The 23,843-nt window shown below is 47.7% G+C and overlaps 1 protein-coding gene and 1 long non-coding RNA gene across 3 annotated transcripts; one reads left to right on the forward strand and one right to left on the reverse strand.

The window, feature by feature from the left end:
- Positions 1 to 46: 46 nt before the first annotated feature.
- Positions 47 to 4,128, reverse strand: LOC128625995 (uncharacterized). The gene is made up of 3 exons (XR_008389867.1): positions 3,980 to 4,128; positions 717 to 819; positions 47 to 438 (listed from the first exon to the last, which is right to left on the reverse strand). It is a non-coding gene; the product is annotated as an uncharacterized LOC128625995 (long non-coding RNA).
- HMGCS2 (3-hydroxy-3-methylglutaryl-CoA synthase 2) lies at positions 2,817 to 21,095 on the forward strand. 2 transcript variants are annotated; one of them, XM_037135124.2, is made up of 11 exons: positions 2,904 to 2,993; positions 4,138 to 4,392; positions 6,755 to 7,209; positions 10,292 to 10,417; positions 11,001 to 11,165; positions 12,524 to 12,689; positions 14,527 to 14,697; positions 15,740 to 15,846; positions 16,399 to 16,524; positions 18,031 to 18,142; positions 19,796 to 21,095. In XM_037135124.2, the coding sequence occupies exons 2-10, from the start codon at positions 4,190 to 4,192 to the stop codon at positions 18,135 to 18,137; spliced, it is 1,626 nt and encodes a 541-aa protein (XP_036991019.2). In that variant the 5' UTR covers positions 2,904 to 2,993; positions 4,138 to 4,189; the 3' UTR covers positions 18,138 to 18,142; positions 19,796 to 21,095. The 2 variants fall into 2 exon arrangements, with proteins under 2 accessions (XP_036991020.2, XP_036991019.2); XM_037135125.2 differs by lacking the exon at positions 4,138 to 4,392 and having other exon boundaries at positions 2,817 to 2,993; positions 19,796 to 21,091.
- Positions 21,096 to 23,843: the final 2,748 nt, after the last annotated feature.

The following is a 23,843-nucleotide window of genomic DNA, read 5'->3' on the forward strand; positions in this document are numbered from 1 at the left end:
AGGTGCTCAATAATTTTCTACTGAGAAATTCCATCAGACTCCAGCCCTTCCCCCATCTTTTCTCAGGACCCCTCACCTAATTAGACAAAAACGTATTCACATTACCTGTAAGCCTCAGTACCCCTCCCTCACAAAACTCCAGATCTGAATGTCACTCTAGCTAATAAAAAAAGGCAAGACCTGCAGGAGACACGGCTTAACCAGGGACAGATCACCCGCAGCCTTGGCTCTTCCTCTCCCACAGCAGAATCCACGTGTGGTTGTGGGGAGAGAGCCTTAGATGTGGAGAAACAGCCGTGACAGCCAGGCCGTGCTGCAGCCCGCCTGAGACGTGTGGTTGCCAATGGCGACGGTGCACTGGGCCGGCCTGACAGAGTGCGTCCGCGGCCAGGGGTGTGCGAAGGATCATGTATGGTGATGCACCACGAATAATCTGAACTAAGTAAAGAGAGAAAAGAGGTCATGGCGTGACAAATGGTGACAAAGTGGAGGACTCGGTGGTGGTCCCAGTGGGAGGAAAAAGGTGGGGGTACTTTAAAAGTGAGCTGGGAAGGTAGAGGTTGTCAGAAATGGGCGGAGGGCTGAAATGTAGGACATGGTGTAAATACTGTGATGGTGAGGCCGAGAGCAGGAACTCGGAACAGGAGGCTGAAGTCGTGCAGACAGGTCCGCAGACGTGAGAACATGGGCAAGAGGCCAGGCGGGGGTTCAATTACCTATGGGGACGATGACACCTCCAAGATCTCGCCGAGAGGGTGGATGGTGGAGAGGAAGGCAGCCTTTGATCTTCATGACGAGGGCGTGGAGAAATATTGTTGGCTGACAGAAAGAGCAAAGGCCAGACTGACTGATTACATGTACTTGAAGAGGGGCTTTTGAGAGGAGGGAGATGAGTACAGACTTCTGTGTATACGTTACACTGATTCTCTCTGCTTTTATCCTTTGGAGATGGGTAGACTCCCCCCAGAAGTAAATGCTATCAAGAGTAGAACTTTGGCCCTGGCTGGTATGGCTCAGTGGTTGAGCACTGGCCTGCGAACCAGAGGGTCGCCAGTTTGATTCCCAGTCAGGGCACATGCCTGGGTTGCAGGCCAGGTGTCTAGTGGGGGCATGCAATAGACAAGCACACATTGGCATTTCTCTCCCACTGTTTCTCCTTCCCTTCCCCCTGTAAAAATCAATCAATCAATCAATCAATAAATAAATAATCTTTAAAAAAAGAATAGAACTTTATAGCTGTAGATTAGTTATGTTTAAAATGCCTACTTGTAAGACTTGCTTCTTTGGGATACCAAAATGTATTTTGTGATGTTCTAAAGCTCCTGATCTTGAAGGCTACCAAATGTTATAATGCATTTCAGCCTAAGTCATTATCTGGACGAAGCTGTAAAAGTAGCCGCAGATGGCTGGGAATCATGTCATTGGTATTAAACTCAGATATATTTCTGAGTATGTGGTTAATGCTGTTGTGAAAAATGTTTAGATTTCCTTTTACTCTTTGTGTCGACACAAAGCAGGTACCGACGCTGAGCAGGGCATGTTGCCTTGTCTGACCTACTTCGGGGATGGGGGACCAGAGGGTGGGTGTTGCTTGGCAGACAAGGAGCCCAGCTGCCATTTGAAAGCCACAGTTGGAGACAGAGCATTTTTCAGAGAAAGATTGGAAGTAAAAGAATTTTAAATGCATGACAACGCACGAAAGGCTCTGTGGAAAAGCGCGGGGTGCCAGAGCAAGGTGGCGGCCTGGGCGAGAGGGCACAACACAGGATGGATGGGGGCACAAACCTGAAGTCGAAGGAACACTGAGAAGACTCGGACTTCTGGGGGCACCTGTGTTCAGGAAAGCAAAGTCACCTCTGTCTCTCCTCCAACAGCAATCACTCGGGCTCTTCTCCGTGCCCCCCACAGGGCCGTGTGAGATGGGGGTTAACTGAATGAACTAATGAACAAATGCAAGACCCTCGTAAAAGATCGAGGTGCCGTGAGAGAAGGGCGAAGACAGAGATTCACTGGAAGATCAGATAACAGGAACCTTTTTATTCAGAAGAGCAGAGTGGAAAGACCGGAATCTGGAGTCAAAAGACACAGATGCATCTGCAACCTTTCACCTACTGAGCATGGGCGTGTCTTTGGGAAAGTCTACCTCTGGCCTCATCAGTAAAGCAGATCTTTCGTTCCTAGAAGGCTTTCAGCTTCAAGTGACAGTCACCTCTTTGGGGCCCCTGCACTTCTATTGTCACACTGACTGTGTTCCACTAGGAAACTGTGTAGAGCTAGACAGATACAAGGATGACCATAAAGACAGGAGAAATAGAGTGGGCTCCATGCCCTTTCTGATACCAGCCCTTTGCCTATGTTCCAATACTCTCAACTACTTAAAGGGCTGCTATCATTCCTTTTGGTTTTGAAAGATTCTTCTTATTATACATAGTACATTGAAATTATAACAGCTGACTGTACAGAGAGCATTCTGGACCTCGAAGTAAGAGTCACTCAGGTGAGAGCTAGGTGGACGCTCAAGACAAGCCCGGTGGATGTCCCTTCAGACATGTTGCCAGGAGCATCATAGCCACCTGTTGAGGCTGGACATGACTAAGGCGGCCGCAGGAGCCTGAGAAAGGAGGAATGAGAACTGAACGTTCCTGCACATGCCCAGGGTCAAAACGACTACGTACACGTCAGAGAGATGTTTTTCTTTGACCTGCCAGTGTTCTGAGCGAGACCTCTGGCCCAGTTTGAGAAGCCAGCTGAGCTTTGATAGGCTGGGCCCGACTCAGAGGGCAGGTGTCTCGGGGCTCTATAAAGCACCTGAGCACCTGACTGAGCACCGGCGGGCACCTCTCCCAAGGACTGCGTGTAAACTCTGGCTGTCTACCTGCTCCTCTGAAGATGCAGCGGCTGTTGAGTCCAGCGAAGCGACTTCTGCAGGTGAAGAAAGGGATGCAGGAAGCACCCGCCATGGCTGCTAGCCTTCTCCCCACAGTCCTCCAAAGGTGAGTCACGCTGTTCCCAGGGACCGTACCAGTCACTCACTCTTAGAGAAGTGTCATGGAACCAGTAAAAGATAGGCAGAGGACCTGCCATAAGGAAAAGCTCACTAGAATCCAAGTCACCTTTCAAGGCTTGTGCACAGCCTTAGGTAAGCACATTAACCTCTCGTGGCCTGAGCTACTTCATTTCTAAATGAAGTAGCCCCTCACAGCCATGGAGTTCCAGGATCTCCAGCCTCTGGCACCTGCTGTTTGCACATGTAGACATCTGTCACTCTCCTGGCTGCCTGAAGCTGTGGGAATATCAGCACCAGGGCCCTCAGCCTTCTCCTCTCTGCCACCCCCCCTCTGCCCACAGCCTCTGCCAAGACCCACAGGGTCTGTGCCAACTGCAGTGTTAGTAAAATCAGCAGCTTCAAGTTGCATAGCAATTAAAAAAGGACTAGGGATAAGAAGTGTCTTTCTCTGCCCTCCAATTTCATGAAAGGGTAAGATGAAATCTAAAGATGTGTTTGTGTGCATGCATACGTGTGCCATCTGCTCATGCAAGAAGTACCTATGCTCTCCTTTCTTTGTAAACACATCCCCAGTCCGTCCCTGAAGGTCTGCAGTGTGGACCGTAACTCAGCTACAGCTGGTCCCCCAGGGCCCCTCAGCCATTCACTGCACGCTAGAACCAGCCCTTTCTTTCCTGCCATTTCTACACAGCATTCCATGGACACTCAGAAAAATAACTTTGATCTAATGTTTTAGTGTCTTCCCTTGCCTGGCACACGGAGAACCGGGGTGTGTGAGCGTGTGGAGGGGGTGACCCTCCTCAGCCTTCCTCTCTCCTCCATACTCTCCCCCACCTCCGGTACAGATCAAATGTCCCAGCTCTGAACTGCCTCAGCTTCTGTATTTGTGAGGAAGGGGATGATGTGCGTTTGTGTGTTTCCATAAGCAACATTCGGCTGCCCACCAAGAATCGAACCTCGGTCCTCACTAACCTGCCCCTTCTGCTGATGCTCTTGGTTGAAGCTCTTGGAGTCACCATCCACATCTCCCTTGTTGCTGTATTCACAGCCAATCCCATTTTCCAGGGTCTGAATAAGTATTAAGAATCTTCTTTGTGGGTCTTTTTTCTCTATTTGTCTGTCCCCTCCAGATGAAGCCTGCATCGACTCTGAAGCCATCCTCAGAGCTTGCCCCGTCTCAGCATGGGATTCGCTGCCTTGAAAATGAAGGGAGACTTGTGCCTTCCACCCCGTGGTCCCCAGCTGCTTTCCTTGTGTGCTGTCTGCCTGCTCCCTTTCCTCTCCACTCCCGGTGTCCTTACTTGTTCAGTCGCCCCCAGTGTGGCCACTGCCTCTTCAAGCCCCCTCCAGTTCTTCATCAGCAGGAGCTCCACTCATCCCTCAAGGTCAATCTCAAATGCAGCCTCTTCTACAAAGCCTCTCCTGAGCCCCGCTACAGGGAATCTGCTTCCTTTGAAGTCACGGAGATTTTTCCCATCTCTCTCTCTCTCTCTCTCTCTCTCTCTCTCTCTCTCTCTCGGCTCTGATTCCCGGGTGGGGATGTGTATACGTGCCCGTCGAGTTTCCCCCTCTGTCATGAGGTGGTTCCCCCCCTCTTTTCTTTGCCCACTCCCTTCAGCCTGCAGCCCATCCCTAGGGGAGGCTGTGCCTGGCATCTAAGCACAGTGCCTGGCATCTAAGAGTTAACTTTGAAACGCAAGGGAAGGAGAGGAGAGGAAGTAAGGACATAAAACTCAATGTTCTCGAACCAAATGACTCCGGAACAAAATCAATTTTAAAATAAATAAAATGATTATTCCATAAAGAAAGTACAAGATGTGAAAGATAGATACTCTTAATTCCAGTGGTCCGATATTTCTGGAAACCTCTACATGTTAACTTTTGCCCTCTACTCAGTTACAAAAGTCGCCACGTGACCGATTTCTAGCTGGGAGGAGAGGGAGGGAGGCCGAGGCTGATGGGGGAGGCAGCCAAGCGCAGACAGGCCAACCATTAACCCCTGGGTAGTGGGCAAGAAGCTCCTCCACAAATCTGGGGGAGCACTAACTCAAGTAATTGGGGGGCACCAAGTAAAACGTGAGGATAACTGACCTCTAAACCCCTCTTGTCAGATGTGAGCGAACGTTTACCACTTTGCCCCACTATCTTGCGATCACAGGGTCCGTGTGCCTCACAGCCGTCCTTCCGAGTAACCGTCCTGGTGGAGAAGGGGCGTTAGCAGAAGCCCAGAATTCTCAGCACAACTGACAGGCACACTCAATCAGAGCAAAGGGCTACCTGTATGAGTCTGTGGTGCCATCCTGTCCCTCCTCCATGGTCAGAAAGTCTGTAGCCAGATACACTCCGGAGTGTCACTCACACCGGACGGTGAAGGGACGGGACATTTCTGACACAGGATGAGCTGGAATGTCGCTCTGAGTGCAAAGCCTCACTCGTGAGGGCCTTGATCTCACCACCTGCAAAGTGAGGGCTGTCACTAAAGTGGCTGGACTTGAGGTGTTCTCTCGTGGGAGCAGGGGGGAGGTGGGCTGGGTGAGCTCTGTACTTGCAGACGGAAGAATTCCTGCTTTTCAGCAGGGCCTTAGGAGTCAGGGTGGGAGACAGGTGGGCGGGTCCAGGAAAGAAGCAGAGTCTCTGTCTTCTTCATTGAACGCTTCCCTGGGTTTTCGTGCCACCACTTAGAATTCCTCTCTACCCTCTGCATTCTCACAGCCTTTGCTTGTTCCACCGTGTGTTTATCTGTAAAAATATCTGCCTCTTCCATTAGACTGTGCCCTCTTGGTGGGCACAGAGCAGGTCTCGTTCACTCCTGCGGGTCGGGAGCCCAGCACTGTGTTGAGTGTGCGCAGTGATAGCGGGAGGGAGGCCCCATTCTGAAAAGCAGAGAGGGTGAAATCGAGCAGAAAACTTCTTTAGAAAGTAGAAAAGCAGTAAGTATGCTCTCGTATAGAAAAAAAGGAAGAAGAAGAAAAAGGGGAATGATAGGAACAGTTTCAAAGTGAATGAATTCTTTAAAATTATGTCCTATGGGGTTTATATGTAGCAGAGAAACTACATGACAATAATAGCTCAGAGGGCCGGAGAGAACAAACGAGGCTAAACTAAGGTTTTGTTCTGTTCATAAAGCATTAGAAGTATTAAGTTATATGCCACATGTGTATATTGTAATCACTAATATCGTTACTAACAGAAAAAGAGGAGGTAAATACTTGCTTAATCCATAAGAGTACAGGAAAAGAGAAATAAAAATATGTGAGGCTAATGGAAACAAATAGTGGCATGAAAGACTTAATTCCAACTATGTCAGTAATTGCAATAAATATAATTGGATTAATTACTCCAGTTACAGCTGGAGTAATTGTCAGGTTTGTTCAAAAATTAAAAAGACCCCACTACCTGCTGTTTAGAATAGATGCATGTGAAACACAAAAACCACAACAGGTCAAAAGAATAAAAGAACAGGAAAGGATATGTCCAGCAGACAGTAATCGAAGAACGAAGGCAGCTTTACTAACACCAGGGAAAGCAGATGGTGTGGCGAGAACATCACACAGATAAAGAGGGACATTTAATAAGGAATAAAATGATCAATTCCAGAGAAATAGAGAACAAGTCTAAATTTGTATTCTTCTTGTAACATAGCTTCCAAATACATTTTAAAGTTGAGCAAAAACGATTGCCGTATTGTTTTTTGAGGAGACTGGCTAGCGACCATTCGTGGGATTCTGATTCTTATTTCCGCTGCAGGTTTTCTACAATCCCTGCTGTCCCCTTGGCTAAAATGAATGCTTGGCCAAAGGATGTGGGCATCCTTGCCATGGAGGTGTATTTCCCTGCCCAATACGTGGACCAAACAGACCTGGAGAAGTACAACAATGTAGAAGCTGGGAGGTACACGGTGGGCTTGAGCCAAACCCATATGGGCTTCTGCTCGGTGCAGGAGGACATCAATTCCCTGTGCCTGACAGTGGTGCAGCGGCTGATGGAGCGCACGAAGCTCCCGTGGGAGTCTGTGGGCCGGCTGGAAGTGGGCACCGAGACCATCATCGACAAGTCCAAGGCTGTTAAAACAGTGCTCATGGAGCTCTTCCAAAACTCAGGCAACACTGACATTGAGGGCATAGATACCACCAATGCCTGCTATGGTGGCACTGCCTCCCTCTTCAATGCGGCCAACTGGATGGAGTCCAGCTCCTGGGATGGTATGTGAGCCAGAGGTTTTACGTAAGAGAGGAGCTGGGGTTGCAGATTGAACCCTTGCTATTGCTTCTATTTCCCTAGGCGGTTTCATCCAGAGAGGGAGGGAGGGACAACTTATTGACACCACAACTGTGATAGTAACTGCTTAGACTTGTATAGCTTTATACAGTAATGAGGTAGCAGGTTCATATAGCCATTCATTTATCTTGACCACATCCCAGGAAGTGGGCGTTATCCCTTATTTATAGATGAGAAAGTGGAAGATCTGATACCTTACATATGGTATGTGGCAAGGGTAATACACCAAACCAAATCCAATGTATTTTCCATTTCACTGTCCCTGTTTCTCTAAAGCTTCTCTTCAGTGTCTAAGAATGAGAGATTGGTGATGTTGAAAGATTTAAACAAGTTAGATGTTAACGGGGGGACACCCTGATAAAAACCGGCCCAAAGAATCACAGGACAGACTAATTACAGAGTATTTCTGCTCTTTCTCCCTCATCTGATTCTTAGGAATTTGTGTTTGCATATTAATATTACCCTGTACCTTACTTATGTCTTTCTTCTATTGCAAGAAAGAACCCCTGTTGTAATAGCATGAGAGGACCAAGAGAAACAGTTCAAGTTGAGAGTTAGAAACCTAGTTCTGTGAATAACTATTGACAAAAACTTTACCCTCTTTAAGATCCATAGTTCTTACTTGCCTACTTGCTTGCAGGACTGGTAAGTATTGAGTAAGATTCCCACGGAGGTGAGAAATAACAGTGGCCGGGCAGTTGAGGCCCTCGATGTTTAACAAGGTAGAAACTGGACTTAAAACTTTGGAAACCATAATGAACATTAATTATAAAATTCACTCTGAAGCCTTCATGTTGGCAGGGGCCTTAGGGATGATCTCACCCAATGTGATTTATTTTAAAAAGAGGCCAACAAGTGTGCAACAGTTTGTCTCTGGTCCCACAGCAGAGCAGTGAGACGCCATGCGCCCATTCGGTGTTTCTTCGGTTGCCCCCTCCCCCTCCCCCCCGTAGCCTCTTGCCCATCGATGTGGGATGTTCCAGCCTCTACATCATCAAGTCTGTTCGTACAGTGCTTCTCCCACTTGGCACTTACGTGACTACCTCTCCAGCAGCCCTTATTACCTTCCTCGCCAGTATGTCCAGCCAAGCATTTTGCTGGAGTGTAGAAATAAAAGGCAAGGGGCCCTTGCCAGCCTGTGAGCAGCGTTCAGAGCCTAGACTGGGGACACCATCAGCTTGAAGCACATCATTGCAGATAAGAAAATTCTGCTGCGTGTCTGGGCTTTCCACAGGGCAGGCTGCAAATGCATCTTCTTTAATACGAGGTTATTGAGATGAGAACTGTCAGTCTGTATAAAAATATAAAGCATATTTAAGCTGGAGCCTAATGGCCCAGACAAGGCCAGTCCAGTGTCAATGAGATAAATGTCCACTCTGGCCTGACCAGGCATCCACCTGGGGGCCCTCCGATGCGGGGAGGTGGACCCCTGACAAACAGCAGGTAGTGGCTCAGAAGACCTGGGAGTCCTCATGCTTTCTTGTTGTTTTTTTTTTAAATGAAAGCAATTGAAATTTATGCTTACAAAACATATGTACATATACAAAAGGGTGTAAAGTGAAGAAAAAGTTCCTTTGACACCTCGTCACCACTTCTCAGGATTTAACACTAACAGTCTCCATGCATTCTTCCAGATTTTTTTCTACAAAGCGGCAAGGAGACACATCTGTTCAGTTTTAGTTTTTGACATTATACTGTATGGTGTGCTAGAGGTTATTTTACATCAATATATATGAGGTCTGCTTTGTTATTGTAAAAGCTACATGACAGTCTATTCATTGATACGCCAAACTGAATTGGCCCCATATTGATAAGTATTTAGACTATTACAAGTTTGGTGTTGTTTTTTTTGCAGTTACAAATAATGTTCTAATGCACATTGTATGAGCTTTGTATGCTCATTGGACTGTGTCATAGGAATGGATTTTTCCAAAAGTGGAATTGCAGGTCTGTTGTGTTGGTTTAAGAGTTTGACAGAATGGGACCAATTGCTCTTCAAAATGATGTGCTAAAGTATATTTCTACAGGGCATGTTATCAAACTTCGTAGACAATGTTGTCATTGCTTTGTCCTTCTTTCATTATAAGAGAGCTTCAATAATTTTTGTGATGTTTATTGGCATTTTCCTATTACATATTTTGTCTTTTTTTAATGAGACTTTCATAAAAGAAGAAAAATAGCTTTTTGTTGATTATAAATACTTCCCCACTTTTTTTAGTTTGCTTCTGATAGGTTTTAATTTTAAGTAGTTAAATTTACTAATTTTTCTCTTAATGACTTCTCAATACGTACATAGAGGTGAATATAGACATAAATATACAGGTATACACATTTGGAAAAAACACTTTTTTTATTGGGGATGGAGTGGTCATAGTTCTTAAAAGAAGGATCTTGAGTATCAGTGAATTTGGATTAGAATCCCGAATGAATTCTTATGGTGCCATCTATCAGCCGTGCGGCTCTGGACAAGTGGCTTAAGTTCTTTGGGCCTCAATTTGGCTGTAGAAAGGTGACAACTGTGTCTGATATATAGGCTGATCATGAGAATTAAATTATGCACAGATATGGCTCCCAGCATAGCACTGCCTCCTTGGATGGTGTGAGACTCCTTTGGGGATAACTAATGTCTAGCTAGTTTTTCAAACGTTAGTTTCCCTCCCTACCTCTTGGCCATCTGCAGGAAGGAATTTCAGCCACAGAGTGGCTAATGGTGATGGGTACAAACCTAAATTACCTCCTCAAGTGCCGATTAGCACATTTTTTCATTGAATTCTGTGTAAATGAGCATTTTACAGCTAGAGTAATGGGACACTGAGTTTTGACTTTGCATTTCAAATGCACCATGATGCGTGTGTTTCACCAGAATGTTAGCTCCATGGGGCGGGGATCCTGGGTCTTGCTCCCTAGTCTGTCTTCAATTCCTGAAATTGAGACTCACATACAAGGGGCACCCAGTCCACCTGAGATTTGGTGGTGAGGATAATTGTTTCTTGTCTGTCATTACAGGTCGCTATGCGGTGGTGGTCTGCGGGGACATTGCAGTGTACCCCAAAGGAAATATTCGCTCCACAGGCGGGGCCGGGGCCGTGGCAATGCTGCTTGGGCCCGAGGCTCCCCTGGTCCTTGAGCGAGGTCTGTAGGAACCTGCGGGTGCATGGCACTGAAGGATTGTGCACAGGGCAGCCAAACGCGTAGCTCCTGATCCTAAATTGGCAGACCAACTATGCAGGGTGGAAGGATGGATTTGAGGATATCACTTGCTTTCAAAAGGCTGGATGGGGGACTGGGGAGCAGAGGGCAGCAAGAACAATCAGGGAGGTTCCTCTTCTGTACCGTCACATGTTGGGTTAGTGATATGTGGAATAAATGATGCTGATGCTGTCAACAAGGACCTTAGGGAGCTAAACTGGCTGGGGCTCGGAGATGAAAGATGGTATTGGGTATAAAGTAAAAGCCTTTCCTTTCAGACTTTTGGCACCTATTCCAGATGTTGTTAAGCCTATATAGGTGTGGAGAGAGAAATATAAGTCTCATTTATATAAGCACAACAATCTGTTCAACTTCCTCTGTACATGTGAGGGATGTTGAGTGGGCTCAGGCGTGGGCGTGAGGCAGACAGAGAGCAGGAGACTTTGCACGCTGCCGTTCCCGCATCCCCTCTGCTCTACGTGGGCTGCACTGTGCAGTCCCTGAATCCCAGTGTGTGCCTTGCCAGGGCTTCGGGGAACCCACATGGCGAACGTATACGATTTCTACAAACCAGACGGTTCTACAGAATACCCAGTGATAGATGCGAAGTTATCCATTCAGTGCTACTTACAGGCCTTGGACCGATGTTACGCAGTATACCGTCAAAAAATCCAGAACCAGTGGAAGCAAGGTATGGGGCTCGGGGGGGCAGAAAGTGGGGGCTCTGTGTACCTGGAGCCAAGTGTTTGTCCTAACAGCTTAAGACCAGGTCTCTTCTCTCCTCTGAAAATGATCTCATGAGAACTGTCCCATGTCCCCTTCTTCTTATACCCGTCCCTGGATCTATGCTCAGGTGTACTTGAATGTCATCCAAGTTCAAGTATGAAAGTGCCTCTAACTTGAGCTAAATAAAGCAAGTAAGTAATCTAGACCAAAGCCACCAGTATGAAAATAGTGAGTGTTGGCCCTGGGGAGAGGTGCTCTGGTAAAGTCGGAGCCGCTCTGTCCTGCTGGGCGGAGGATTTGCTTCCACTTAAGTCAACAGCAAATTGACTCTTGGTGTATAATTTGCCACTTTTAAAGTCTGACTGATGTTGAAAAGTCTTACCTGTATTTTCGGTATGCTATTATCAGTGATTTTTCTCCAGATAGTGGTGTTACAAGTTGATTTTATTTTCACTTTCAGTTTCTAGTTTTTTCCTGCTTAAAAATATGTACTGCTTTCATAATCAGAAAAGAAACACATTTTATTTTTAAAATACTGAGAAACCTACTTTTGGAATTTAATAAGAGTTTTTACCTGCTTATCCACGCCCGGATGGCACCCACCAAAGGCAGACCGTCAATGAGGCAGGGGACAAGTGCGGAAGCGCCAGAGCGTGATGCTGTGGGGGTGGCAGAAGGAGCCACTTCCTGCCCCTGTGCACTGCAGTGGGTGACTTGCCAGCCGCCACAGCCGCCCCCCGTGGGGGCGGAGTCAACCCAGACTCCCTGTCTCAGCCCACCCACTGTAAAGCTGCTATTGGCTAATCTCTTTCACCGACTCTAAATTCTTACTGCGTTCTGATTTCACTCCACATTCTCGTATGGAATTTGAACGATGCTGCTTAGAAGTCAGCACTAAACTGTAAACTTTCTAAGGAGGGAGGATGCGTCGCTCTCCTCTTCGAAGTGAGAAAAACAGTCTGGATCGTTGAGTAGGAGACTTGGAATCTTAATCCAAAAACAGCCGTTTTCAGGCTGGGTGACCTTGGACATAGAACTTAGCTTCATATTTCATGGACATTGTTTTCTCCTCTGAACGAACTATAGAGAAAACAATAGAACACAAGGTTGACTGGGAGGAATTGCCTGTCATAAAGGTTGGCAATAGTAGATAGGAAGAACATATTTATTTCTTTCCCTTCTTTCTCTATAAGTAGGGTGCTTAGGGAAATGCTTGTACCTTAGAGTGCTTGCTGGAGGCAGGACCCAGCCTCCCTCCACACAGTTAGATCTTGGAGCGAAGGTCTAACTGGAACACCCTTGTTTTCATACTTCCTCCTCCAGCTGGCATCGACCGACCTTTCACTCTCGATGATTTACAGTTCATGATTTTCCACACACCCTTTTGCAAGATGAGCCAGAAATCCCTGGCTCGCCTGATGTTCAATGACTTCCTGTCCACCGGTAGCAACACACAGATCAGCTGCTACAAGGGGCTGGAGGCCTTCAGGTGAGTCCTCTTTGTGGGGACCATAGAAGCTCATCAGCGGTGAGAAAGGAGGGGGCTTCCCTGCACCTTGAGTCTAGCCACCAGTCACTCCCGTGGGGAAAAAAGGCCACTCCTCCAACACAACAGAAATGACACCGAGCCTTACCTGGGTTATTGCATTATTGTCTACACAGGGTCCTCCCTCTTTTACCTCTGGGAGTGCAGGGGGGCTGCCAGCACCTCTGGGTCAAGTGACTGTAAGAAGCTCCAGAGAATAAGAAAAAGGAGAAAGTATGGCTCTGCTGGTTAGTCAGTAAACATCCCATGAACTTCAGCTATGGGTCAGGCTTCATTCAAACTCTAGGGACACAGGAACAAATGTGACTCCATGATCTCTGCCTAGAAGCTCTCACAGTTTATATGGACAGACACACCTAGAAGTAAATCATCTTAGTACAGGACGGCAACTCACTGTTGGACCGGGAGTATCCGGTCCATTCTCACTCACCATTGACCTCATTAATGTCTGGCTTATTGCCTCAATTTACCCATCTATGCAATCAAGATAGCCTAGTTCTCCCTCTTAGAGGTCAATACAGCGGGAAGAATGGCATTTATTGATACATTACTTGAAGATATTTGGAAAAGAAGAATATTTAATACAGAGAGTTCCTACTAAGAGGAGAATGTTCCCTTTCTTCTTGATAGCTATTCAAGTTTTGTAATATGTAATAGGCTACACCTGCCCTTATTACACACTACTAACTACTACTAACTCTGCCACTAACTAAAACACTAAGATTAGCACAAACAGTGCTTATGAAACCTGCTCCATGAAAAAAATATTCTAACATGTGCTAAAGATAATAGCTTGATATCTTTAATATAAGAAAATCTCATCAATAATAAGGTAAGCACTTCAGTAGAAAACTGAGCATAGGATATGAGTAAGAAATTTCTTCAAAGAAGAATTGCACACAATCATATTTTTCAATGTGCATGCTCATTATAACAAAGTTAAACAAGTTACCCTGTTCTTTAAGCAGCCTTTTAAAATTTGAATTCCCAGAACTGACGAGGCTGTGGGAACATGGGTGATAGTGGATGTATAAATCCATACAAGGATTTTGGGGAGCAATAGGAAATCATGAAACAAAGGGCTTAAAAATGTGCATACCTTTTAGCTCAACAATTTCACATGTTTAAAAGAACATGTAGCCCTGGTTGGTGTAGCTCAGTGGATTGAGCGCGGGCTGCAAACCAAAGGGTCGCCGGTTTGATTCCCAGTCAGGGCACATGCCTGGGTCGTGGGCCGGGTCTCCAGTGGGGGCCACAGAAGAGGCAACCACACATGGATATTTCTCTTTCTCTCTTTCTCCCTCCCTTCCCCTCTCTCTAAAAGTAAATAAATAAAAAAATTTAAAAAGAACATGTAACTTTTCACTGTAGTATTTTAACTGGTGAGGACAGGACTGGGCAGATAGGTCAAAGTAGGGCCAATCCCACCACGGCCCGTTCTTGCAGCCTTTAAAAATAATATTATAGGAGTGATTTAACCTATAGAGAAAGCAGCAAAAGACACATGCTTAACAGAATGGAACCGTGATTTTACTTCCTAATAAACTGTGTGAAAGTAGAGATGGATTCCACAAGAAAAATAAGGACTTAAGCGCTCTCTCTGAATGGCAGGAATGTTAGTGAGATTTTCTTCTTTGCACTTTTCTGTATTTCTAAATATTCTGTAATAAAAACATGTGCCCAAGGGTCTTCTCTCCAGAAGTGTCTTTTTTCTCCTTGCTGCCTCCCCCCCCCCCCCCCGTGGTCTCTCACCCGGCCTTTTGCTCTGGCTGCCTCACAGGGGGCTAAAGCTGGAAGACACCTACAACAACAAGGAGCTGGAGAAAGCTTTGCAAAAGGCCTCTCTGGACATGTTCAACAGGAAAACCAAGGCTTCCCTTTACCTCTCCACGCACAACGGGAATATGTATACGTCGTCGCTGTATGGGTGTCTGGCCTCACTTCTGTCCCAGTGAGTACTGCATCTGGTCCGAGGGGTCAACCATGTTTGGTTCCTCTTCTGGTTCAGAATTTTTTTCTTTTGGGAAGGAAGAGAGGGAGGGAGGGAGAGGGAGGAAGAGAGGGAAAGATGAAAGAAACTTGCTTTAAAGGTAGGTGTAGGAGGTTCACTGTCAGTACTAAACAGTCATCTCCAAAGTGAAGTTCACATATCAGGGGATGTGCAAGATCTACTTGATGCAGCAAGAAAACAGAAGAAATGTTGTGCACATTTTTACCTCATCCATTAAAAATGCTATACCTTGTAAAACATAGGGTTTAAGAGAGTCCAGCTTTAGATCCTACAACCTAGTTTCAAATCTCTTTATCACTCATTAGCTTTGACCTTGGAAGAATACTCCACTTCTATGTGCCTCCCTCTTCCCATCTATAAAATACATACAGCAGCGATGTGTACCTTCTGGGGTCTTGATGAGTGTTAAATGTCTAAAGCAATTAAGACTGCTAGGCTCAGCAGATGCTCAGATGTTAGTTGTTATTTCTATTGACATTCTATTTTATGGGTTTTTTGGAGGAAATACTTGTACTATAGTACATGCATACACTATAGTAGATACACACACACACACACACACACACCCCTACACACTGACAAAATTACTACTAATGAAGGCATGGTAAGAGTTACAAGGGCTGAAGCATCGCCAGTCACCATGGATGCCTGAAGGTGGCCCAGTGGTCCACTCAGAGATGCCTTCAGAGTTCGCTGGCCTTCACTTATCCTCATGGGGGGCAGGAACCCCCTTTTCCAGCTTGAAATGTTGTTACATTCACTGTGTCTTCTGTATCTTGGATCTTATCTGCTCTCTTCTTGGCACATTTTTCTCCTTCTGGGCCCACCCCCAGCGTCCAAAAGCCCCTCTTTGTGTAGAGTGCTGGGAGCTCATTGCCAGTTGCAAGAGGCAAACTGCATTCAGCCGATAGGTTGGTTGGTTATTAGAAGCACAGAACATGATGCCGATGTGTTTCCTAGCTTTTGATTTCTTTCCCTGCAGGCACTCTGCCCAGGACTTGGCTAGCTCCAGGATTGGGGCCTTTTCCTATGGCTCTGGCTTGGCAGCCAGTTTCTTTTCACTTCAAGTGTCCCAGGACACTTCTCCAGGTGGGTCCCATCTTTCTAGCAGGCACTTCTGGCAAAACTCATCTGGTAAAAGGAAGGAGTTTCTGCCTCACCAGCACTGAAGCTCCCAGTGTGTTTAAGAGCAAAGGAAACCTCTAAAAGGATTTGAGCAATGGAGTGAGTATGTCTAATTTATGCATTGGAAGCACTTCCCAGCTGCTGCTGAGAGACCAGACTGAACAGGAATGAAGGTAGATATGTATGGGAAACCAGTGCAGGCAAGAGTAATGACAGCTAGGTTGCAGCTGGTTAAAGAGAAGTAGATACCTGGTCAACAGTTGTTGATAATTTTAGGACAAATGTAACAAAAGGAACACATCTACTTCGACTAAATGAGCATGTCTGCCCTTACCTTCTGCTAGTATCGTGTTTGCTGACCTTTCTCATTTCTTGGCATTCTAAGCCACACACTAAACAGTGTGATTTCCTTTGGGATTTGAGCTTCCACAAAACCTCGCTCTGTGCTCGATTGGTGACTGGTAGCAGGGATAATGACAATGAAGCAGGTTTTTCCATCTTGCTTTTGCTTTCCAGGGTCCCCCCTGGAAAAGCTGGTGTCTAGTATGTCAGACCTGCCAAAACGCCTTGCCTCCAGGAAGCGCGCGTCTGCTGAGGAGTTCGCAGCAGTGATGGAACAAAGAGAACAATTCTACAACAAGGGTAAGACAAAGGCAGGAAGGGAGAAGGAGAAGGCAGTTTTCCTCAGATTCTATGCCAGTAGCTGACAGTCAGGGATGCGTCAGAAGTCTAGAATAAGGTGAGCCAAGGTGAAGCAGTCTCTAGAATATGATTGGGAGGAGATCTGTTAGGTGCCAAGGGGCAAGGACTGGGTAGGGAAGCAAATAACAGAGTTGGGAAGAGGTAGCAGGCAACATGTGGCTTCTTGGTATGAACTGGATATGAACTTCTTGGTATGAAAAATGGGGCAATGGCCAGTGTGGTCCTATGGAGGCCAGGGGTATGTATGGTCTTTGAAAATGCCATTTATCTAACACTGGAAGAGCCCAGACCTTAGAGCTAGATATCCAAATGTACACTGACCTGTGACACTTACAAGCTCTGTATCTTTGGGAAAATTACTTCTCAGTCATCTCATTCTTAAATCATAGCAACTTTACCCTGGCTGGTATGGTTCAGTAGATTGAGCACCAGCATGAGAATGGAAAGGTCACTGGTTCGATCCCCAGTCAGGGCACATATCTGGGTTGCAGACTGCTCCCGGTTGGATGCGAGAGAGGCAACCCACTGATGGGCAACCCACTGATGTTTCTATTGCACATGGATGCTCCTCCCCCTTTATTCCTCCCTCCCTTTCCCTCTCTCTGAAAATAAATAAATAAAATCTTTTTAAAAAGATACAAAATAAAATAAAATCACCCCAAATCTGGCAGATTGCCAAGCAAGTGAAGTAAATTAACATATTAAGTTATGAACAAATTTGACTGCCTTCACTCAACTGCCCTGTCTCCCCACCAAACATAAAAACAAAATGTTGCCCCAAAAATAGCAACAAAAGAAAAGTAAACCAAAGCGAACTGGATGCCTGGAGAGACCAGACGGTGATTTTAAACTCATAGTAACTGTATCTTCTCAAGCAAACCTTGAGACACATGGTTTGCAATGGGACAGAACCTACGGAATCGGGAATGTTCTAGAAAACCTCAGTGTAGTCGTCTTCGATCTCATCTGGAACAGGGGACATGTTTGAGCGAAGAAGAGAAGAAATAAAAATAAAAACAGGACATCCGAGATGGACACTGGTGGACAAAACACCGAAACACTACAATAGATCAGAACCAGAGAGCTTACTACTCGGAAGTGTCTATGAGGAAACAGGAAGCTCTGAGGCACACCTGGAGCTAGGTACCGTTGACAAAAGGACACGATGAAGATTTCCGTGGAGACAGCATGTTCACTGCAGGGAACTGTCATACTGCTATGATGCAATTTCTCATAGCCCAGCCTAAAGCGCTGGATCCAGGCTGGCTGCTTCTGGTCCTTCTGCTGGTCCAGAGCTCTGCTGGGTGTGTAACGGAGGACCTCACACCCCTTGCCGCACAGCCAGGAGAGCATCACCAGGAAGCCATAGGCGTCTCTGTTACTGTTTTTTCCTCCCTAGCCACATACAGCTCTTTTTAAGTGCTGCCTCTTCTCCTCATTCCGCAGTGGACTTCTCGCCCCCTGGGGACATAAAGAACCTTTTCCCAGGCACCTGGTACCTGGAGAGAGTGGATGGGCTGTATCGCCGGAAGTACGCCCGCTGTCCCGTCTGAAGCTGGTGAGTGACATGTTGCAGGGCCGATGGCGAGAAAGCTTTTCCTCTGAAGGCAGGTGAGGTTCAGACTGCGTAACTGGACCCGGGAAGGTGGGTAGCTCCTGAAATGACCAGGGGTGGGGAGTCTGTACTATGGAGACTGAGGAAAACACTTAGGGCTCTTTGTCCTGGAAAGCCAAAAACACAGGGAACAAGCATATTCTTAAATCCTGAATGAAAAAAAAGTCACTTGTTTATCTGATCTGCTCATGATAGGAAGCTCCCCTAGAAGCTTGATAAAATAAAATTAGCACCCATAAGCAGAGACGGACTGTGACCATGAACCCATGGAACTCATCACCCAAAGGGGTAAGATCAGGAAAGGCACATACCAGTGCGGGTGGGGAGATTCATAAAGAAACGGGGTCTTAAGGAGAGAGAGGAGTTTAGGGGAAAAGAATTGAGGCCGGAAGAGGGACTGGAGAATTCTTTAAGATACTCTTTAAAGGAAAATCAAGTTTCTGGAATTAGAATCTCGTAGTTCATGGGCCCAGATATTGGCTTTTAATTTATCTTCCGAGTTGGTAAGATCAGCAGAAGAGTGAGAAGCAATTTCTTTTACAAACCTTACATCTTGACAAATACAGTCCCCTGCCCAATACTTCCTCCATATTTTTCTGGTGGTTTTCTTGTTTCCCTCCTTTGGTGGATGAAGGGGGAAGAATAAAAAGGTTTGCCAAGGGCAAGGTGTGGAGCAGGAGACCAAGAGGGAGGAGTCCACCGATAAAGGAGGCACTGAGATAAATCGGAGAAACTACCGGCTGAGGGGCCGTTCCGCTCACTCCCGCCACGTTGGGGGAGGGGGGGTCCTTTGGGTGCCAGACCTTTGCTGCTAGGCTGCTGAACAGCCGGGATGTCAGGGGCCAGGCCAGGCCGACTGGGGGCTGCAGGACGTGTTGAGAAGGCAGGTTCACCTGATTTCAATACTGCCACGGAGTCTTGCTTGCTTGTTTGAAATACGATACTTAAGGGAAAGTCAGTGGCAAAGAGGGAGCTGTTAAATGCATCAGGTTAGTTCCAGCATCAGCGAGGGGGCAGGGGAGGAAGAGAGAGGCAGGGGAGAGAGGGAGGGAGGGAGAGAGAGGGAAATGTGGCTTTTTCGAGCAGTGTTTGGAGAGAGAGGGGGAAGGGAATGTGGGATTTTGAAGGGAGAGTTTCGAGGTCCGGCTCCCTCCTCTTCCGGCCGACAAACCTCTTAGGCAGCATTGAGCCAGCAAAGGGAAACGCGGCAGCTCCTGGACTTGGGTCGAGACTCTCACTCACACGGGATTGAACCTGCGCCTGCGAGGTTTTAGCTGAAATAGGACTTCGAGTCACAGCAGTGCTCTGCAGAGTTCCAGCCGTCTCGGCACTGCCCTGGCCTGCTCTGGCTCAGGCAGACTGTATCCCAGGGACTCTTCCAGCCTGGGCTCCCCAGCACTGGTCACAGGCCCCGCAGGAGTCAGGGCTCAAAGCTGGGGGTAGGGGAGCAGGGGGAACGCCCCAGACCTCAGGATGAGTTTAGGAGAGGCCCTGCACACAGCGCCACCTCTGCAAGAAGCGGGTACCAGGGGGTGGGGCTGCCACGGATGAAAGTCACCATTCAATGTCCTTTTATTGTTTCTTTAAATTCTACAGCTCCATGGAGCGTGGTCCCTGGGAAAAGTGCGCTAGCAGAGCTTCTGCCCACGAATCATGTAAAGAAAAACAAACAACGACCCAGTTGTAAACAGATTGGATTGGACACACCAGCCCGTAAGCCCTGGCCCTGTAGAGTGACAGTCACCCTCAGTGCGTCCTTCATGCCTTTTCCTGCTGTAGTCACTGTCATGGGCTTGTGGCTCTGTGGGTCAGGGGCCCTTTGAGAAAAAGAGGGCAGGGGAAGAGGCCTGGCCTTGACCTCCAGAAATGGGACAGATCAGTTGTCTCCAGGATCCGGATGACTTGCCCATCGTCCATTGTAGCTTTGCTTTTATTATTATTACTAATTTTCTGTGCTGTTCTGTCTTTATTGTTTCTTTCAGTTTTCTGTGAATTTCTAAATTTTATACCTGGTACTAATATAATGGTACTAAGCTAATATAACACTACTAAAAAGGTAGAGAAGAGAGGGGGAAGAGGTGAAGGGTGTCTCCATTGTACAGCATTAGATAAGAACTGGACTTTGGCCCTGGCCAGCATGGCTCAGTTGGCTGGACCGTCGTCCCCAACCAAAAAGTTGCGGGTTCGATTCCAGATCAGGGCAACATACCTAGGTTTGAGTTCACTCCGTGGCCCGGGCGTGTACGGGAGGCAACCAGTCAATGCTTCTCTCACACATGGATGTTTCTCTCTCTCTCTCCCTTTCTCTCTCTCTAAGAAGCAATGAAAAACATGTCCCTGGGTGAAGATAAAACAAATAAGTTAATTAGACTTTGGGAGGTGATAACTTTGTAGTGTATACAGATGTCGAATTATAATGCATGCTGTATACCCGAAATTTATATAATAAATAAAAGTAAAGGGCAAGAGAGGCAACCAAGCCCCAACTGTGCACAGAAACAAAAATCACAAGCAAGAAAATGAAATGAGCTACTCGAAAGAGAAGAGGAGGAAACAATTCTTCTATTTCCTGGAAACCAGAACATAAAAAAAAATCACACTGGCTGCTGGACGGAGAGGCAGAGAAGCCTGCCCCGCCCCCTGGCCCCTGGCTGGGAGGCCCCTCCTGACCTTGACTCCCCCACAGCCCTTTGACTGCTGAGCTCGCACTGCCCAGTCCCCCCTCCCCGTCACTCTGTTCTCTGAGAGGCTCTGGGGCAACATGGGCAGGGAAACACACTGCCCGGCCCCCAGCTTCCTTCCCTGATCTAAAGATGTCCCACAGAGGACAGCCAGCGACAGGGGCCGCAGTGACTGCCCGGAGCTTGCAGATCAAAGCTCCTGGTCTTTATCAGTGTTATCTGAACAAATAAACACAGGGCAGAGGTTAATAGGTCAACTTTTTGGCTCCTCCAGCCAAAAAAAAAAAAACCCACATTGTTGCTACCTAGTAGGAAATTTCTGCATGAGAGGGTTGTTTGTACCCCTTGGGCTCAGGCACTGCTTGTTCCAAGATTCTTTTACAAAATCTCCACAGTTTGGGGGAGTGGGGGCTGAGGTGAGGAAGGGCCCGGGAGGAAGGAGAGGACGCCAAATTCTTGTCATTCGTTTTCTTTTAAAAAGTTTCTTCAGCCTCCCTAATGAGTAAGTGCACTTTGGAGGAGAGACTGTTCCCATCGGTGGGAGGCAGGGCTGGCTGGGGGTGCCAGGGATAATGGGGCAGTGACGCAGGGAAATGAGGTGCTGGGCCCGCCAACTTGGCTCTTTGCCCAAGGCTGTTCCTGTCCCAACAGGCACCAGAAAATCCAAGATAAGCCACAATTTGAGCCGCTAATCCAGCAGCAGCTGACTCCCTTCCCAGGCTCTGCCCAGGTGCTTGCTCAGTTCCGGCTTTATCACAGGGGGCCCGCAGCTGCCCCTTAGCAGCCCCTCGCTAACCCCTGCTCCCCCCGCCCCCGCCAGCTGTCTGGGGGCCCTCAGTCTAGTCGACATGCCTGGTAGGACAATCCATGCCTTTCCCAAGATATTCCAAGTAGTGTCAGTGGCCATGGGAAAAGCGCATATTCACCTGCCCTCGAGGTTAGAGACTCGGGGACTTGCCTTTGTCGTTTACTGGGGGGCTCTTGATGCTCCAACTGCCTCTATCAGCCCCAGCAACCTAGACCTTCCATAGCACCTGCTGCCGGGGCCAGAGCAGCGCCCCCTCAGCAGTCACGTGGACAGAGCACAGGGATGATGTCAAAAATATTTAACAAGGAGGGTATCAGGGTGCCGACGAGTGAGTGGGTGCTGCCCATGCCCCTGCACGCCTGCTGGGGATCAGCCTGGTTCAACAAGGCGCACTCAGGATGACACTGGTCACTGCCACCCTGACACAGAGAGAGGTTCCCTCAGTGCTCCTTCTTCACTGACTTTGACCCTGAGCCCTAGGCCTCCCTCTGGCTGCTCTGGGGTCCATGTCGTTAAAGCAGACTCCTGCGGGTTCCAAACAAAGCCCTCTCCCACTGTGTGAGGTGGACTAGGAGGGAATGATTTTCCGGTGGCCCATTGCCATTTCACTCTAAGGACAGCTAACATCATGAAGAGAAAGAACTCCCCAGTGTGGGCAAAACATCAGCCAGGGGACGGACCCCGAACAGGAAAGAGGAAGTGGTTCCGAGACTAGAACATCGAGCCGTGTTACACTCATCCCAAGCGGGAGCACGTGACATGTGATGGTAAAACAGATGTGGAGAATGGTCCCTCCAGCCCACTGACCGCCAGACCACCTCAGGTCTCCAGGCGGTATACTGAGCACACATACACACGTGCACACAGGATTTCTAAATCTCAGCGTCCGGGAATTCTGAGGCCAGTCCCCTCCTGCTCCAGCATTTGCTGCCTCCATCACTGAGCTTATGAGAACCTTCTGGCTGAGGGTCTTCCGTTCTGAAGTCAGGCAGTACAGATGCCACAGAGTGTAGCACAGCGGAGCAAACGGCGCCTCCTGTGGAGCACTGGCTGGGTTCTTCAATAATCTTGTCTTTTGAAGTCTGGGAGTATTTACGTGGACGGTCACTAAACAGGGCAATGCAGTGAAATTGCCCCATGCCTGGATGTGCCACTCACGTCTAGGAAGGTTCTGTGGGGTGCTCATGTAATTTGGGTTTCCAGAATTGTTCTGGCCACCTTAGCACGGAATATGGTTTGTCTAAGGAGTTTTGAGGGAAGAAGAGGCTAAGGGGCTGAAAATTGAGCTCGATGTTTCATTTCATTAACCCCTGTTTTTAACAAGTGACCCCTCACCAGATGCCACGTGGTGCACAGATCTCTCTTCAGTAGGAGGGGGTAGGTGACCTGAGCTTTAGGACACGCTGTCCAGACCTGGCTAAGTGTCAGGCCAAGGTCAAGGGGAAGGCTCTTTAGTGTAAGGAGTTCTCTGTAAAAGACAGACCTGCTTATCTCCTTAAAGGCACAGGAATGAAAGAACAAGCCTTGCCAACTGTCTCTGTTACTTCCCTAAAACACTGCGCTGAAAAAATCAGAGCCTACAAATCAGACCAACCCTGCTGGTCTCGTTCTGGCCCATCCCCTTCCGGGCCCGCTGCAGCGAGGTGACATGCCAGTCCTCTGAGCTCACTGCCAAGGCTAGCACAGTGGCTCCTGGTGGCCCTCCTGCCACCCTTTAGCCCAGCCACAACACGGAGGCCGAGGCGGAGGGTTCGCTCCTGTCCGTGCCTATCAATGCCCTGTGCCAGGCTTTAAACCTGGGCAGCAGTCTCAGAGAGAGACGCTGCCAGGCACAAGGCAGATGCGTCATCCCCTACTAACAGGGAAAAACCCTCAAAAGGTGAAACCCTCAGGATCAGGGAGCTCCATTCTGTCATCTTCCATGAAAATCATCTTTAAAAAAAGATCAGCCCTGGCTGGTGTAGCTCAGAGGATTGAGCGTGGGGTGCAAACCAAAGGTTCACAGTTCAATTCCCAGTCAGGGCACATGCCTGGGTTGCAGCCCAATCCCCAGTGGGGGCCATGTGAGAGGCAACCACACATTGATGTTTCTCTCTCTTCCTCCTTTCCTTCTCCTCTCTCTAAAAATAAAAAGAAAAGAAATTTAAAAAGAAGA

This window comes from Artibeus jamaicensis, unplaced genomic scaffold, assembly GCF_021234435.1.
Source record: "Artibeus jamaicensis isolate MK-2021 breed Jamaican fruit bat unplaced genomic scaffold, CSHL_Jam_final scaffold_1689, whole genome shotgun sequence".
NCBI classification, from domain to species: Eukaryota; Metazoa; Chordata; class Mammalia; order Chiroptera; family Phyllostomidae; genus Artibeus; species Artibeus jamaicensis.

Coding starts and splice junctions, on each gene's coding strand:
- HMGCS2 (XM_037135124.2), top strand. CDS start 4,190: ATGGGATTCGCTGCCTTGAAAATGAAGGGAGACTTGTGCCTTCCACCC. Junction 4,393..6,754: donor AGCTCCACTCATCCCTCAAG/GTCAATCTCAAA, acceptor TTTCCGCTGCAG/GTTTTCTACAATCCCTGCTG. Junction 10,418..11,000: donor TCCCCTGGTCCTTGAGCGAG/GTCTGTAGGAAC, acceptor GTGCCTTGCCAG/GGCTTCGGGGAACCCACATG.